General features: G+C 36.2%; 1 protein-coding gene across 1 annotated transcript; it reads right to left on the reverse strand.

Annotated features, from left to right (window-relative positions):
* Positions 1-7,120: 7,120 nt before the first annotated feature.
* Positions 7,121-8,086, reverse strand: LOC112920140 (olfactory receptor 8G1-like). Its single transcript, XM_025998793.2, has one exon. It carries the CDS (start codon positions 8,078-8,080, stop codon positions 7,121-7,123), a length of 960 nt encoding a protein of 319 aa, XP_025854578.2. The 5' UTR covers positions 8,081-8,086.
* Between the last annotated feature and the right edge of the window lie 11,714 nt (positions 8,087-19,800).

Genomic DNA, 19,800 nt, shown 5'->3' on the forward strand with positions numbered 1-19,800 from the left:
TATTCTCTCAAAGGGTTCTAAACTTAAAAAACAGAAAATGAGTGTACTTGTGTGGGATGTATGTGTGTGTATTTGTGCATACATATGTATGTGTGTATGTGTGACAGAGAGAGAATAATTTTATGGAGATCATTATTTTATTCCTCATTAAAGGCCATTCTTCATGAAGATATCTCTTGAATCTCTTCTATCACTCTAGGACAACCAATGATTCCAGCTAACCAGAGGAAAATCCAAGAAACTTGTAACTAAGATATTTCTAATTCTTAATAGAAAATAGCAAGTTTTAGGTATTTTGAGTCAGTTAATAGGGAAGTTATTCCTATTATTTCTCTTTAAGTTTTTATTCAAATTCCAGTTAGTTAACATACAATGTAATATTAGTTTCAGGTGTACAATATGGTGATTCAACTACTGTTATTTCTAATGGCTCTTTCCCATATGTATATAATAATCCTATATTCTATGGGATACCCTATATGTATATATTAATGTCGTGTTTATCAAATGGCATAATGATTAAATTTCCATTCAATTGAAAATAAGAAAGAATAACATGTTTCTATAATTAAAAAGTCCGTGAAAAGTTATTAATTAGGTCTGAATCATTTTCCTTACTAGAATTCTTGCTCAAAATCCCTGAAATTTTCAGCAACTATCAATATCATTCCACCTGGAATTCTGCTAATCTGCTTGTCCTAGGTTTCTTCACCCAGGCCTACTACCTTGCAGGTATGAACATAATATACCAATACCTCAACAACTTCTCCAAGAGTGAAAATTGTCTTCCTTCATTTATAATTTAAATACTCCCAGGGGAATGATACAATGGCTGAAATTTAGATCATGTATTCTAACTCTGTAGCCAGAGAAGCAGAAGACTATGAATAGTTTCTGTTAGTTGGACTTCATGCTGGTGGTGGAGATCAGAAAACTACTCTTATTCTCAAAATATGAGAATGATTTTGGAAGAAAAACACTAGGTATCTTCTTATCATGTATTTTGCATGTACTTTACAGAATTTACAGAATTTTAAGATGGAAGAGATATGGATTATTAGAACACATGCAAAATACAACTAGAAATTTTAGTTTAAATTCAATACCAGTCAACAGTGTGATTTTTTTTAAAAAAAAAGACTAATATATATTTCATTTACATTGCAAAGAAAACTAGATTCTAGAAAATGAAAATTCATTTTCTTAACACTCAAGTAATAGTTGGAATAATGTTTTGAATTTGAGGTACAATACTATATGTGATTTAGAAAAACTAGAAAATTTCAGAAAAATTATCCAGAAATCTTGTCTTTTGATGAATGGTTGAAATAACTAGGGATATTTAATTAGCAGAAATCAAAATATTCATGTGGCACATGACAGTTATGGTCAAATGTTCAATATATTGCTGTATCTAAAAGGTGTTGGATTCATCTTATGTCTCTAAGAAAGTGAGGTAAAATGACCTGCTTGAAACTATAGGGAGAACTATCTGGTTTCACATCAAAGAAGCTTACAACAGTCACACAGACCCTGATCTTACAGCCAGAAATGTTAGAGCACAGCCTAAAGGGCCACTTAGCAGATATTGTTTATGGAAGCAAGCTCTAGATGAGTGGTTGTATTAAGTTATCCTTAATATCTCTTTAAATTCCAATATTTCATGATTGTATCATTCTAATAGGTCTTGATTTTAAGGTCATGGATGCAAACAATTCAGTCCTATGCTTGCATTACTCCTCTGAAAAATGGAAATATTAATTTTTCTCTCATGTGAAAATTAAATAATACCCGCAAGGTGCCTAGCACAGTTCCTGGCTCTTGTTTGAAACTTAATAAATGTTAACCGTTTTAATTGTAATGTTTTGAATATCTCTCTGTTATATCTTTAATTCACCCAACATTGTCATTCCCATAATGAAAACCAGAGTTTTAAATTTTTTTCCTCAGCATATCTTGTTGTTTCTGTAAATACACACAACAAAGTGTCTAGGTGGCTTGGTCGGTTAAGTGTCTGACTCTTGATCTCAGCTCAGGTCTTGATTGCAGGGTCATGAGTTTAAGCCCCATGTTTGGTTCCACACTGGGCATGGAGCCTACATTAAAAATAAAAATAAAAAATAATAATACGACAACCTGGGTAGCTCAGTGGCTAAGCACTGGACTCTTGATTTAGGCTCAAGCTATGATCTCAGGGTCATGAGATTGAAATCTGAGTCAGGCTCTGTGCTCAGCGAGAAGTCTGCTTGAGATTGTTCCCCTCTCCTTCTGCCCCTCCCCCTGTTTGCCCTCTCTCTCTCCCTCTCTTTATCTCTCTCTCTAAAATAAATAGATAAGTATTCGAAATAATAATGTTAATGAATTTCTAAAGCTATACACAATAATACATATTAGGATCATTTAGTTAGGAGTTTAATATGACAGCCCCAGTTGACATTACCATTTTTTTTTTTGTGCCTGTGAATACATTTCCTACAGTTACATAAGCAGTTATTTAACTTTTAAGTAGGATGAATTATTTACTGGTTTCCCTTCTCTGCTAGACTGTAAACTCAATACACTACTTGGCTTTTCATTCAGTTATCCTCAATTGATATGTGTTTAATAAAATTATGAAGGAAGATTCGAGGTAAGTTAACAGAGACTAAGTCAACAAGGCTTTCACACTGCCTGAGTTGAAATGGAGTAAACAAAAAATTATTTGCCATAATTTTATATTAGAGGGAACAGGGAGATAATAAAGGGGCATGTCCTCATTAGAGTGTGAATAATGGAATGAGGACAGGTGAATTTATATAAATAGCTATATACACCCCTATGTGCACTGAAAATGGAGCTTGATTGAAAGACTAAGATTTTAAAAGCCAAGGATTGAGATTCGGACATACCCCTCTTTCTTCCCAGAGAGTTCAATGCCATGTACTTTTCATCTTCATTGTTGTAGAGGGAAAAATTACCTGATGATGCTGGTGGATAGTTCTGAGTACCAACCTTGCAGGACTCCTTAGTGTTGAGGTATTCATAACCTAAAGTCTCCTTTGGCGATTGTAGTTACTGATCTTGATCTCTGATGAAGCTAATGCCCAAGGCCATCTGTCCCCCTGCAAATGTTGGTTGATGTGATGACAGGATTTTATACCCTGGGTATAGACACTAAGTGTCTGAATAAGAACAAACAATGATAATGGCCTCCCACCAGAATCTTATCCCACAAGTATCCACTCTTGGGAAAAGAAACAATTAGAATTTCCCTTTCTCTACTGGTTCTCAAGTGCTTAAGAGTATTAACATAGGTATAATTCATTGTTCTTGTTAGGTTACATATCAGAACCAAGGATGTTAGAGATGTTGTTAGGATGCCAGTGAATTTCATGCCAACTCATCTTAAAATGCAGAATTTCAGGAAATTTTTAAGATAGACCCTAAAGAATTTTTCTTTAAAAAAATATTTTATTTATATATTCATGAGACACACAGAGAGAGAGAGAGAGAGAGAGAGAGAGGCAGGGACACAGGCAGAGGGAGAAGCAGGCTCTATGCAGGGAGCCCGACATGGGACTCAATTCTGAGTCTCCAGGGTCAGGCCCTGGGGCTGAAGGCGGCACTAAACCGCCGAGCCACCTGGGCTGTCCTAAAGAATTTTTCTAAAGCTGTTTCCCACAGGGGTAAAGTAAGAAACCAGGGAAAACAACTGGTTGGGTAAATTCTGAAATGTTTTATTTTCCTTGACCTCTTTTTTTTTTAAGATTTTATTTATTTATTCATGAGAGACACAGAGAGAGAGGCAGAGACACAGGCAGAAGGAGAAGCAGACTCCCTGTAGGGAGCCCAGTGAGGGACTTCATCCCAGGACCGCGGGATCACGACCTGAACTGAAGGCAGATGCTTAACCACTGAACCACCCAGGTGTCTCTCCTTAACCTCTGTTAATTATATTTAGATTTCAAGGAAGGGAGAAGAAATGTTGGGAAATATCAGGAAGGGAGACAGAACATAAAGACTCCTAACTCGGGGAAACGAACTAGGGGTGGTGGAAGGGGGGAGGAGGGCGGGTGTTGGAGGGGAATGGGTGACGGGCACTGAGGTGGACACTTGACGGGATGAGCACTGGGTGTTTTTCTGTATGTTGGTAAATTGAACACCAATAAAAATTAATTAAAAAAAAAAAAAAGAAAAAAAAATTATATTTAGATTTCATAATGTACTTAGAAAACAATGATGCTTAGAATATTTTAACTTGTGGCCTAAGTGAAAACGTTTGCTAAATATTGCACAAACCCCTGAAGAATTCCCAACAAGAGTAAGAAGGAGAGATGATGACTGTATGTTTTTAAAACTAAAAGAGAAATGATGAGGAGCAATAGAAATATATGTGCTCTAGAGATTAATTTTTTTTCTCATACACAAGTGCTTTATTGCCACGAATGGTAGAATGACACATACATAAAAGGTGACAGAAGTGACAGCCTCAGGCCATGGGCAGCTACTAGTACCCTCCATGTTTTATGATCTCTGAAATTGTTTGGAAAATCAGCAGTGAGCTAGTGGCCAAAAAAAATGATGAAGGTGATGGTTAGAGGGAGGCCCAAGCCCAAGGCCCAGATGTTCAGGCACTTGGAAGTGGAAACATAAATCTGAGTCTCAGTCATGTCACTCACCAGCTTCCTGCCCCTAGACTTCACAGAGTAGGCAAAGGCTGCGAAGCCCAGGCAGCACCAGTTCAAGAAGATTGTGTTGAACAGAGACCAGAAAATGTGGTCAGGCATGGCCTGTCACTATAGATGTTGATCATAGTGGTCATCACGGGAGTCGAGCTCTGGGCGCCTCAAGTACTGCTACCTCATGCTCCTCCTTGAGCATCTCATAAGTTGGAGGGCCGCGGTGTAGGTACCAGGGAAGAAGGGCTAGGAGTTAATATTTTTTCAAAATATTTATTGAATGTTATATGATTTTGACAATAAAAAAAATAAACTTTCTTAATCAAATTTACTATTAAATGCTTTAAATTATTGTTAGAAATGGAGCTTCAACCTTTTTGTAAAGGTATTTTTGCCGACTGCTATGAAAAGAGAAAAACCTAGAACAGAATAATTCATAAAGCCTATAGAAAATGTTGCTTATTAACAATCGAATCTTAGAACAAGAATATGGCACAATGCAAGACACAATTTTTCTTCTGAAGAATTTGACAATTTTGATAGAGATAATATCCACAAGCATGCCTTAATAGTAAACAACAACAGAAGAGATATCATTATTATAGTATGTGTGATGAACCAGATGTGTATCTGATAATAGCCTGGAATAGGAAATATAGTCAATGGTATTATAATAATGTTGTATGGTGAGCTACATTTGTGGTGAGCCTAACATAATGTATAGAGATGTTGAGTCACTATATTATACACCTGAAACTAATGTAACATTGTGTGTCAAATATACTTAAATTAAAAAAAAAAAGCTTTTGCACAGTGAAGGAAACCATCAACAAAACAAAAAGGCAACCTACTGAATGGGAGAAAATTTTTGCAAATTATATATCCACCAAGGGGTTAATATCCAAAATATATGAAGAACATAAAGAACTTCTACAACTCAACACCAAAAAACCTCCAAACAATCTTATTAAAAAATGGGCAGGGGACCTTCTTTTTTGAAGAAGATATATAGATGGCCAACAGACACAGAAAAAGATAGTATCATTAATTATCAGGGAAATGAAAATCAAAACCACAATGTGATATCACCTTACACCTGTCAGAATGACTAAAATCAAAAAGAAAGAAATAAGAAGAGTTGGTGAGGATGTGCAGAAACAGGATTTTTTGCATAGTGTTGCTGGAAATGTAAACTGGTACAGCCACTGTGGAAAACAGCATAGAGGTGCCTCAAAAAGTTAAAGATAGAAATATCGTATGATCCAATAATTCCACTATTGGATATTTGCCCCACAGAAACAAAAAACATTAATTCAAAAAATATAAGCACTTTCATGTTTATTACAGTATTCTTTACAATGGCTGAAATATGGAAACAACTTAAGTGTCCATCATTACATGAGTGGATAAAGAAGAGGATACATCTATACAATGGAATATTATTCAGCCATGAAAAATGAAACCTTGCCGTTTGCAACAACATAGATGGACCTAAAGTGTATTATGCTAAGTCAGACTGAGAAAGACAAATACCATATGATTTCACTCATATGTGTAATCAAGAACTAAAACAAATGAATAAACATACAGAAAAACGAATCAGACTCATAAATACAGAAAACAAACTTTGGTTGCCAGAGGAAGAGGAGTAGGGGAGGATGAGCAAAATGGGTGAAAGGCGTGGGAGAGACAGGCCTCCAGTTATGAAATGGGTAAGTCATGAGATTAAAAGGCACAGCACAGAGAACACAGTCAATGGTATTAAAGTCGTGTTGTATAGTAGCTACATTTGTGGCAAGTACAGCATCACACATAGACATGTTGAGTCACTATGTTTATGTTGAGTCACCTGAAACTAAAGTAACATTGTGTGTCAACTACACTTGAATTTAAAAAAGAGAGAGAGAGAAAGAAAAGCATACCAGGAAGATCTTACCATAGAGTTCTGGCCGGTGGTATATGCTATCTGTTATGATTAGTCAAAGTTTTCAAGCCAAACATGTAAAATTAAAATAGTTCTTGAACCCTATATGATAATGACAGTCATTACAATATATTGTCCTTTCAAATAACTAGTAGAAGTTAAAAGTCTTGAAAAGCATATTAAAAGATAATTCAGTAAGAATTATCACAGGAACTGTATTTATTTCACCCATTTAAATTAGCACATAACCATTTTTGTGTATTCTATTTCTAGAAGATATCCTAATTTTACGAATTTTATTTATCTGCACTTTGCTTTCTAACTCCAATACACTTGGTGCTTTCTGATGTCCATATGGTGTCCAGTTCTATGTCCAATACACTCTATGTATAGTGATGCTTTCCATACGACTGGTATTATGAATCTAGTCTTCCCCAGGCCCCCGCACTATTTTTCCAAATTATCAAGTAGTAACAACAATCTTGTGGATATACATGGTTGTCTGCGGAGTGTTTCCTTATTGAAACTTGTTGGAGAATTAAAAATTTTTGCTCGAGCAAAATACCGTTTTCCTTCTTTTTTCAAGGATCTTCTTTAGGGCGACTCTGACATCTTTATTCCTCAGGCTGTAGATCAGGGGGTTCAGCATGGGCACAATGATGGTATAAAACACAGAGGACACTTTCCCTTGGTCCATGGAGCTCACAGATGACGGCTGCAGGTACATGAATGCAGCAGATCCAAAGAAGACAACAACAGCTGAGATGTGAGAGCTGCAGGTGCTGAAGGCTTTGGACCTGCCCTCAGTGGAGCGGATGCGGAGGATGCTAGAGAGGATGAAGATGTAGGAGGCAAGGATCGTCAGGCTGGGGACAAGAATATTAACTGCACTGAAGCACAAAACTACCACCTCGTTGATATAAGTACTGGAGCAGGAGAGCTCCAATAGTGGGAAGAGATCACAGAAGTAATGGTTGATTCTATCAGCCTTGCAGAAAAGCACTCTTAGCATGCAGCCTGTGTGAGCTGTGGCACCAGTCAAGCCCATGATATACACCCCACCTACCAGCCAGGAACAAACCTGATAAGACATGATGACATTGTAAAGCAATGGGTTACAGATGGCAACGTAGCGATCATAGGCCATTGCAGCCAACATGTGACATTCTGATATAACAAAAACAAGGAAGAAGTAAAGCTGAGTCATGCAGCCTTCATAGGAGATAAAATTCCTCTCTGTCACAAAGTTCATCAGCATTTTGGGAGTAACGACAGTGGAATGGCAGAGATCAATGAAGGACAAGCTACTGAGGAAGTAATACATGGGCGTGTGCAGGTGAGCACTGAGCCCTATCAGCATGATCATGCCCAGGTTCCCCACCACTGTGACCGCATAGATTCCTAGGAAGAGGAAGAAAAGGGGCAGTTGGAGTTCTGGTTTCTCTGTTAGCCCAGCAAGGATGAAATCAGTCACTGTGGAGTGATTTCCTGCTCCCATTTTCCTCTGGGAATTTTATGTAGAAAGAGAAGAAGAAAATTTGTGGTAGATATTTATTATCCTATTGCGTAATGTAGTATGAAACAAAATCTGTCTTTTCAACGAGGTAGGTCCAGTTCGATGTCTGTCCGTGATCTCTATGTTAGTGCTTAAAGACATGGATGGATCTAGAGAGTATAAGACTGAGTGAAATAAGCCAGTCAGAGAAAAGACAAATACCATATGATTTCACTTATATGTGGAATTTACAAACCAAATGAACAAAGGGAAAAAATGAGAGTCAAATCAAAAGCAAACTCTTAACTATAGAGAATAAACAGACAACAGAGGGGAGGTAGGTGGGGGATGGATGAAATAGGAGAAAGAGATTAAAAGTAAACTTATCTTAACGAGCACTGAATTATATATGGAATTGTTGAATCACTATATTGTACACTTGAAATTAATATAACACTGTTACACCAGAATTTAAAAAGATAATAAAGTGGGTCTTAGTATTGCCCAGTCCCTGAACATCCAAAGAACTTTTTTGTTAACTTTATTATAAAAATCTCCATGATTTGTTTTTGTTTTTGTTTTTCTACTCTCAGCTCTTATGCAGAACAAATACTAGTATGCCTGGTTTGCATATTAGGTAACCGAGGGTTATAATGGTTGGATATTTGCTTATCCTTAAGTATGTAATAAGTAAATGATCAAGGATATGAGGTAAGACCTGTCTCTCTCAACTTCCCTATCTCATTTTAGCTACTTATGTCTGCTCCCCTATCGCTATCTCTTTATCATATCAGAGAAGCCAATTAATGTGAAGGAAAAGAATTATGTTAAGTACTACAATAGTGCATTGACAACTGGTCCAGTCTAGACTCCCTGTAGTACCTTGTATCCTATACTCCCTGAGTACCTTGACTATGGGCACCTCTTCAAAAATACAGAAATAGTGGCTCTGAAAGTAACTGGAGAGCTAACAATAAGTCTATCATCAATTTGAATTCCACATCCAGGAAGGACATAAGGTTTCTAACGAGAATTTCAGAAATCTGAAACATTGAAGCCCAAATTAATTTATTCCAAAAACATTTATAGAATATTCAGCATGAGCTAAGTGCTGTGTATGATTTGATGTGGTCTGTGACCTTTGGAACTTATTTTCTGGGGAAACAGAGCTGCAGAATGTCAATCTTGCAGGATATATTATATAACAACAATGTGCACATTGTCTTGCTGTCTTTGTACTCCACTTTGAACCAGAGCTTTTAAAAGCACTCCTTCAGGGGCACAAGAAACCAGAGCAGAAAGAATATGTATATCTTTCTGTCTCTGGGATATAGGTTTGGAAAAAAACTGATGATTTGAGGCAGAGTATGCTGTGATGATTGTTCCATCTCCAAAAGAAAGAGATCCAAGAGATGCCATTACGAATTATTCATGTATCAAAAACAAGGGTATGCATATTTAGATAAAACTTAAAAGGCTTATGATAGCCAAATTATGGAAACAGCCCAAATCCCAAATGTTCATCAACTGATTAATGGATATATATCCTGTATATATTGCATATATAATATATATGCTATTTATATAGTGTATATTAGTATATATTAGTATATGCTAGTATATATATTAGTATATATATATACTACATATAATATACTAATATATATGTAAAAAATCACATAACATGAAATTTGTCATGTCTTCAGTTTAAGTGTACAATTCAGTAGTGTTATATATGTTCCCATTGTTTTGAAACAGATCCTCAGAACTTTTTCATCCTGTAAATCTGAAACTCTATACCCATTAAACAAATCCCGTTTTCTCCCTCTCCCTCAGGCCCCGGTAACTCCTATTCTACTCTATTTCTATGAATTTAATTACTTTAGATATCTCCCATAAGTGTAATCATACAGCATTTATATTTTTGTGACTGGCTTATTACACTTAACATAATGCCCTAAAGATTTCTCAAACATAAATTATTCAAAGGGCCACTTTGATTTTAAAAAAAATAAGAGGTTATGATGCAATTTGAGGAGCGTATGCTCTGTCAAAAAAACATTGTTTTATTTTTTAAATAACCTAAGCAGCAACCATAAAAAACAACACAACTAACATCATCCTTAATTGAATATTATTCCCTAAGATGAGGAACATGGCAAAGATGGCCATCCTACCACTCCTTCTCAGCCTTATACTGAAGATTCTATCAACAGCAATCAAGGAAGACAATGGAATAAAAGACATCCACATTATAAAGGAAGAAGTAAAACTATCTCTATTCACAGATTATATGATGTAACATATAGAAAATCTTAAGGACTTTATTTAAAAACCCTTAGAAATAATTAACAAGTTCAGCAAGGTTAAAAAATATACCAACATATAATGCCCAATTGTATTTCTAGACATTTACAATAAATAATCCAGAAAAAAATCCATTTGTAATAGCAAAAAAATAATAAAATAATTGGGAACAAATTAAACAAAGAGACACAAGACACATACACTGAAAATTACAAAACATTTTTGAAGAAAATTAAGGAAGACCTACGTAAATGAAAAGACATTTCATGTTAATGAATCAAAAACCTTAAGATGTCAATACTCCCCAAATTGATCTATAGATTCAATGCAATCTCTATCAACATCGTAGCTGTTTTTGCAGATATTAACCAGCTCTTCCTAGAATTCATGTGGAAATATAAAGGATTCAGAATAGCCAAAAAAAAAAGGGGGGGGGGGAATCCCTGGGTGGCCCAGTGGTTTAGCTCCTGCCTTCTGTCCAGGGCATGATCCTGGAGTCCCAGGATTGAGTCCCACATCAGACTCCCTGCATGGAGCCTGCTTCTCCCTCTTCCTGTGTCTCTGCCTCTCTCTATCTCTGTTTGTGTGTCTCTCATGAATAAATAAATAAAATCTTAAAAAAAACTGGAAAAAGAGGAACAAAGTTGGAGGACTCAGACCTAATTTGAAACCTTGCTACAAAGCTACAGTAATTAAGCTGATGTGTTGCTGACATAAAAATGGACATAATGGACATGTAGATCAAAGAAATTGAAATTACAGTTAAGAAATGAACACATACATCTGTGGTGAATTGATTTTGGCAAGGATAACAAGACAATTCAAGAGGGAAAGAATATTTTCAACAAATGGTTATTCAATAACTGGTTAGCCACATGCAGAAGAATGCAGTCAGATCCCTTCCTTACAACATACACAAAAATTAATTCAAAATAGGTGTGAGACCTAAATATAAGAGCTAAAACCATAACAATCTTTTTTTTTTTTTTTTTTTTTTTTTAGTAGGCTCCATACCCAGTGCAGAGACCAACACAGGGCTTGAACTCACAACCTTGAGATCAAAATCTGAGCTGATATCAAGAGTAAGACACTTAACTGACTGAGCTACCCACTCAGGTGCCCCTGAAACTATAACACTCTTAAAAATATATAGGAATCAGTTTCCGTGCCCTTGGAATAGGCAATATTTTCTTAGATAAGACATCAAAAGCACAAATAACTATAGAAAAAATAAATAATGTCATAAAAACTGGTATTTCAACAAGTATCATCCAGGAAGATGAAAAGACAACCAACAGATGGGAGAAAATATCTGCAAGTTACATATCTAACAACAACTTGTACCCCAAAAATATAAAAATTCTTACAACTCAGCAATAAAAAGACTACACAATTTTAAAATAAGCAGAGGATTTGAGTAGATATTTTTCCAAAGAAGATACACAGATGACCAATAGGCACCTGAAAAGAGTTTCACCATCATTTGTCATTAGGGAACTGGAAGTCCAAACTACAGTGAGATAACACCTCATACACATTAGAATGGCTATAATCGAAAAGACAGACAGTAACATGTAGTGGTAAGGATCTGGAGAAATTGGAACCCTCATATAGTGCTGGTGGGATTGCAAAATGATATAGCTGCTTAGAAAACCAGTTCAGCAGTTCCTGAAAGAGTTAAACATAAAGTTTAACATATGACCCAGAGTTCACACACTCACAAAAACTGAAAACAAATGTTCACATAGAAATTTATACATGAATGCTTAGCAATATTACTTTTAATAGTCAAAGAAGGAAAACCATCCAAATGTCTATCAAATGATGAGTGGATAAACAATGATGAGTGGATAAACAATGATGAGTGGATATGCATAAAGTGGAAAACTATTCCACAATAAGAAGTAATAAAGTTTTGAGGCATGCCACATCATGGATGAACCTGAGAACATTATGGAGAGTGAAAGAGACACAAAAGGCCACATACTGTATTATTCCATTTATATGAAGTGTCTAGGAAAGGTAAATTTATGTAGAAAGAAAGTAGTTTAGTATCCTCCCGGGGCTGGGAGCACGGGAGAAAGGAAGTGACTCCTGATGAGCACAGACCTTTATTCTGGGAGTGGCGGAGAGGGTTGAAGTAATAAAGATGTTCTGTAGGACGTGGTGATGGTCATTCAGCTCTATGAATATAATAAAACCACTGATTTGTACACATTGCATGGGTGAATTTTGTGGTGTGTGAATTACATCAGTAAAGCTTTTATAAACAAGTAAAACAACCACAACAAAATGATAATAATATCATAATTACTTTTCAAAATATTCCACCACCACCTGCTAATTTGCCATGACCTTCCAAGCCTTCCCCCCTCTAGGTTATGCCAGTGTATGTCTTTTTATTTATGCCAAATATGCCCATTAAATGTTTCTTCAAACAGTGAGATCTTTCTCTCCAAAAAATTGTGCAATATTGGCTCAAAAATTATAACTATATTTTACAATTATAATATTCTCTTTCTGATTACAGATTAAAGAAATATACTCTATTTAAAATGATTTCTCCTTTATCTTATGTCTTCATTAGAGAAAAAATCGACAAGTACAGAAAAAGTAAGCCTGAAATACCCAGGAGACTTAAGTGAAGTACCCAGTGATTTGCTGCTGCCTGGTATCTGCCTTCCTTTTACTCCCAGATAACCAGAAAGTTTGCCATCTCCAGCAGAAACCAACCATCCCTGGCTCTGGGTCAATTCTATATCTTACTGTGAGGAATTTAAGTATGTTTAATGCACAAACCTTCAACTCATGATCAAGCCAAACCTGTTGCCAGTTTCATAAACCCCATATGGCAGTCTCCCCCCATTATCTTTTACAAAATCCCAATTATTTATTTTAATCCATCCTTTATTTTTTCCTTACTTGTAACAAAGGGGCTGAGTTGTGGTGTCCTTCCATATTTCTGACTCTTTACAACTGTTTCTCCTGTACTCCTAGCCCTTCACAAAAGTGACCCACTAAAAACTTCTGGCCATCACAGATGTTCCATTATACCTTGTCTAATTTTTATAATTTTTACTGTGAGTATTAAGCTCTTCTAATGGGTGACCAACTCCCTCTGCAATGTGACTCTGACACATGATCAGAGTTTCCATTATTTCCTGTTTGAAGGCCCATGACTGAAACCCCTAGAGAATTCCCAACATTTCATCAATGGTCTTCCCTTTTCTTAGTCTAATCTATCTTAGAGATGAAGGGGTCCTGAGGAAAACATCAAAACAGTTTAGGAAAGGGAAAAAAAGTTGAGTTCTTAAAATAGAAATGTTATGATTTATAGCCAGAATAAGATCATTAAGGTAGCCCAGATTTTTTTCTTTAGTTTTACTAGATTAATAGACAAAAAAAGGTCAGTCCTAGATTATCTTGATTTTTAAAGTGTTTGCTAAATTTCTTGTGATAGTCTATGGACATGACAAAGTTATGTGTAGTAGGTAAAAATACAGAACAAACATCATAGTTCCATGAATTCAATGAACATCTAAAGATTAATGACAAAGTGAGAAATTTTAAGTTCTTATTCCATAAGACTGTATACTTAGTCTTGTCTTGAAAAACATTCTATCAATAACTTGGATGATGCCATAGAAGACATTACGGAATTCAGAGATAATGTTAACATAGATAAGAGTAGTAAAGACTTGTATGATGATAATAATCTAAGAAGAGAATGTTAGGTTGTGAATCTAGGCTGATATTAAAATGAATTTAGAAATCTTGCCATTTGCAGTACATGGATAGAGCTAGAGAGTATTATGCTAAGTGAAATAAGCCAGTCGAAGAAATACAAATACCATGATTTCAGTCATATGTGGTGTGTGTTCACTCATATGTGGTGTAGTGTATGTGTGTTTAAGAAACAAAACAAACAAGCATAGAGGGAAAAAGAGAGAGAGGCAAACCAGAAAACAGACTCTTAACTATAGAGAACAAACTGATGGTTACCAGAGGGGAGGTGGGGGGGTGAGTGAAATAGGTGTTGGGGAATAAGGAGTGCACTTGTGATGAGCACCTGGTGTTGTATAGAAGTGTTGAATGGCTATAGTGTACAGCTGACACTAAGATTACAATGTAGGTTAGCTAACGGGAATTTATAAGCATAAAGTTTGTTGTGAGCACTCAGGTTAGAGAGATGAATGGGATAAAGTTCCTGCTCTTCAGAATGTTACAGTGTAGAAGTGGGGAGGCAGACAAGGCAATGTGATTAATACATGATTGCACAAGTCTTATAGGAACACAGTGAATGTGGTGCTAACCCCAAATGGGAGTCCAGGAAGGCTTCCAAAAGAAACCTGAATCTTAAAGAATAAGTAGGAATAAGCCAGGTCTGCAAACATTCAAAATTGGGAACCATTGGCCTTGTGTTGAAAAGATCAGGATCAAAAGACAAAACACCTAAGAATGCTATTTAATTAAAAGGAACATAGAAATCTAAAATGAGCAAAGTGATAGTCACACAAGATAAACTTCATCTGGTAAATTGCGTTGAGTTCTGAGGGCAGTATTTCATTATGGCAATTTACAAACTATAGTATAAAATCTGAAGATTTGGATCAAAATAATTTGCACCAAGTGGCTACATGACTAGTAACAGGAATTGGAATCAAACTTATTGTATGTTACTTTAAAGGGAAGAGCTATGGCCAATGAACTACCTGTTTTAACATCAAATATCTCTCTAACCATCTAAATGTGCCTGAAAGTGGTATGGGTTGAATTATGAAAAAGCTGATTTTCTTTTTTTTTTAATTGGAGTTCAATTTGTCAACATATAGCATAACACCCAGTGCTCATCCCATCAAGTGCCCCCCTCAGTGCCCGTCACCCAGTCACCCCCCACTCCCGACCCACCTCCCTTTCCACCACCCCTTGCTCGTTTCCCAGAGTTAGAGGTCTCTCATGTTCTGTCTCCCTCTCTCGTATTTCCCACTCATTTTTTTCTCCTTTCCCCTTTATTCCCTTTCACTATGTTTTATATTCCCCATATTAATGAGACCACATAATGTTTGTCCTTCTCTGATTGACTTATTTCACTCAGCATAATACCCTCCAGTTCCATCCACATCGAAGCAAATGGTGGGTATTTGTCATTTCTAATGGCTGAATAATATTCCATTGTATACGTAGATCACATCTTCTTTATCCATTCATTGAAAAAGCTTATTTTCTGTCTTTGGATGTGTGATAGCAAAAGATGTGTTATAGCAAAAGAGTGACCATGTTCTAGAAGTTTTAGGAAATTCCTATATTGTGAGGAAGCTAGACTCCTTCAACATTCTGGGATTAAAATTCCTACAATATATAGAATTCAGATACTCACCCTTTACTTGGAAACCTTAGTCTGGGTTATATGTACTATTTAGACCAAGTATCCTCTAAGGGAAATAGCTCTTGAGAATCACAGTAGAGGCTGTTCAAAATAGAAATTTCTGGGCTCTCTTCTACTTAGGAGATCAAAGGCAGGTCTCAATTACTGAGAAGTTCACATAAGTATTATGTATCAAAAACCATGGTTCCCTACTGTAGCTTCCTCATAATGCTACCAGAGCCACTCGCCAAAGTGACTTATTTTTACCTAGGGTAATATATAAGTAATAGCATCAAAGATATATACACAGAAGCTCCCGTGAGACTTCCTTTCACCAGGGATAAGTTACTAGGGCACAGAAGCAATTAAAATTTGCTTTCTAAAAAATCTTTTGTTGATGCTTTCATTAGTTCCCATATGTATAATATTCTCTCTCAGTGTAGGAATAGTAGACAGTCATTTGGTTAAGAGCTAGAAATTAAAGCTTTGCATACATTGGCCTAGAAAGTCTTTATGACAACAGCTTCCTACCTGAATATAATTTCTGAAATATTTGAAATCATGATTTTAATTTTTTGCTGCTAATCTAAAGTTTGGAGAAATAGTTAAATATGTACAATTATTAGTGGTGGCTGTTCTTTATAGTTTCAAAATACCATATTTTTGTGTGCATAAATCATTGTTAGTGATGATAATAGCCAGGATTTATTGAATACTTAACCACTTACAATTCTAATCTTGTTACTTTTACTAATTTATTCATTTTTCACAACAGCTCAATGTAAAAGATAATATTAGGCTGAATCCGGTAGCAATTTTGTATGATTCAACCTAACAATATATTTAATACTTTAAAAATAAGGAATCTGAAGCAAGAAAAATTAAGTCATTTGTCCAAACTTACCAACATAGTAAATTTGCTCATAAAATGGTTACATCTGGTATATCACATATTTTAAAGTATTCGATCAAATATTCCTTCAATGGACATGAAATACACCATAACATGTGTTAGAACTGTTGGCACAAAATGAGCAAAATTTTTAGAATTTGTTTTTAAAAGGAAGAGAGTTTTATTTGAGCCCAAGTCAGGACAGCTGCCCTGGATACACAATCTTCACAAAGAAGAGAGTGCTCAGGGGAAGGAATGTTTAATACAGGGTCATATATGTTTTATGTTTCATAAAAAGTTACAAATCATCATGACGAAGGACATTTCAGAAAATTACAAACTTTTAGTATGTGCAAGGTTGCAGGCTTTAGAGGTGTAGGGTTAGAACTTAGGAAGATTTTTGCTCGTGCCTTTAGTTTGAAATGTTTCTTTGAGGTTACTTGCTAAGGACTCAGATGTAAAATGTGTGCTCAGGGCAGAAAATAGATCCCGTGCTTTGAAGTTCAGTTAAATCATTTTGACCTTGGTAAAAGTTAATATGTAGCCTCCCTGGGAGCCCAGGAAGAGGGCCCACAAACATTAAAAATTGAAAATTTCCTTCATCAGGAAATAAACTCAAAAAATGCAAGCTGTATGTTTTTAAATAAGTCTACAATTGTGAGCTTACTGCATAAAGAACCGTTTTATAGCATTTATTTTGTGTCAAATAGTTTAAGCACTCTCCTGCTTCATACTTATATATTTATATCTATTAGAATTGTTCTTATTTCAAGGCTGATGAAACTGACGCACAGAAAGATTTATAAAGACTTTATAAATAAATATGCTACAACTGGCATAAACAAAGATCATGCCTGGTAAACCTAGTGGTTACCGTATACTTAGAAAAACCTGAATTTCTGCTAAGGCCCAAGACTAGTAAAATCATTCCTTCGCTCATTTGTTCATTCGAAAGTACTTATCTTCCTGTTTTGTGTAAAGCTTTATGTTGAGTCCTGGGGTTACAATGGTGAGCAAAGTAAATATAGAGGGATTATTGTCTAAAGCTATGCTATGCTCCCCAAAATGATAGTCACTATCCCTGTGTGGCCACCCACTTCCTCTGTTACCTCAGCACATTTCAGGTACTCAGTTGCCACATGTAGTCAATGGCAGACATAGAATATTACCATCATTTCTAAAAATTTAATTGGATAGTGCTGGTTCAGTGGAAGAGGGAGAAGCTGATGAAATAAAAGTAAATTGTAAAAGTGATAATTGCTAAGGAAAACAGGTCCGTTGTGCTATGAGACTGCCAATTATGGTCTCAAGCATTTAAGTATGTGCATACTTAGAGGTGACCACTTGGGTGATAGCCTTGACCCTGCAGGTCAGTCCCAAAGTTGTATCCATCTTGACAGTGAAGTTGAAGAGACGTGGGGAACTTCTGGCACCCACACCTCTTAATGCAAACGTCTGCTTCCACCAAATGTTCCTCATTTATCATTTCATGGAGTATTTCTCAAGCTTTCAACATTCTGACCATTTTGGTGGGTCCGCCCTGACTTGGCGATATCAATTTCCCTTTAAAAGGAAAAGGTGTTGTAAGGTAACATATGTAGCTTGACTAGCAATTCACATTTTACCTATAAACTGATGCCTTCAGGCTTCTCCTGACCTTAAAGTGGTTAGTCATATATATCAATCATAGGATTTTTTCTAGAATACTTTTTTTATCTCCTTGGGAGGACCTATACTACTGATTAAGAACAGGAAGTTTGGAGTCACATGAATCATGGTTCCAGCCCTTCTTCTACTTCTTACCACCTGTGTGACACAGGGAAAGTGGCCGAATTTAAAAGTAAAAGTCAGTTTCTTAATGGTTAAAGTGGTGTTTAATAACATGGTACTTATATCATGAATTTATAGCCAGAATTGACTCACAGGACTGCAAAGATTAAATAACACTGGAACATGACAAATATGCAGAAAAATTTAGTTATTATTTTATTCAAGCACTTTGGCTAACACAGACTCAAAGGAATTTCTAGGAAAATTATTCTAAACATTAGTTTATTTGCTGCAGCTACACTAAGCATTCACATTTCACCAACCCCCTTTTCTTTTTCAAAGTTTCTACTAAGTCCACATCCCTACCATTTTTTATCTGTTCCTGTCTAAATTCTATAGGGATGCTATATCACTGTATAATGATGTTCTTGTTAGTCATGTCCTGGTGATGCCCACTTTCTTTTTTTTTTTTTAAGATTTTAAAAATTTATTTATTCATGAAAGACACAGAGAGAGAATGGCAGAGATGTAGGCAGAGGGAGAAGCAGGCTCCCAGCAGGGGGCCTGATGTGGGACTTGATCCTGAGACCACGGGTCACACCCTGAGCCAAGGGCAGGTGCTCAACCTCTGAGCCACCCAGGCATCCTCGCACTTTACTTTCTGTACTGAACTAGCCAACAGCAGTTGTGAAGATTTGTATGATAACAAAGGGTTTCAATTAGGACATGTAAAGAAACTGAATGTTGTCATTCCTGTCTGTGCAAGAAAAAAAACTAGGAAAACTAAAAATTAATGGCTTTTCTTGGGCCCATCAGAGAACAGAGGTTGCAGGGCAAACTGCCAGCCTGAAAACTAGAGACCAATGTACCAGAGAGAAACAGCCCTCATGATGTGCTTACCTGAAGCAAAAGTTCATAACTCCATAAGCTTGTAAGAACACTCGAATATTATTTTAATGAACTGCAGGAGGCTGAGTGAAGACTAGCATAACTGTGAGAAACTTCTGGGGCCCTCAGTCATATGGGGACCGCATATTACAGGCTTGCTCTGTAGCAATCCACAAGGTTCTCCTGGTAATGAGATGAAACAGATCCTCTGTTGGTTCTGGCCAGGAATCAAGAGTCCTCATCCTGAAACCCATCCAGTTCGTTTTCCCTAATGAAGACCTAACCTTCAGGGGGAAAGCACTTGATAGATAGCAAATCTGAAACATTTTCCCCAGTCAGAGACAGGAATTATGCCCCAGTTTGGTCTTCCTTTCTCATTTAAAAAAAAAAAAAAAGCCAACATGGTAGAGATCTTCCAAAATAGATTGAAAATGATACCCCTAGGTAAGAGAGTGGGAGACAAAGGGAAAGAAAGTTGTGGCGACTGATAGAAGGACATAA

This window comes from Vulpes vulpes, chromosome 12, assembly GCF_048418805.1.
Source record: "Vulpes vulpes isolate BD-2025 chromosome 12, VulVul3, whole genome shotgun sequence".
NCBI classification, from domain to species: domain Eukaryota; kingdom Metazoa; phylum Chordata; class Mammalia; order Carnivora; family Canidae; genus Vulpes; species Vulpes vulpes.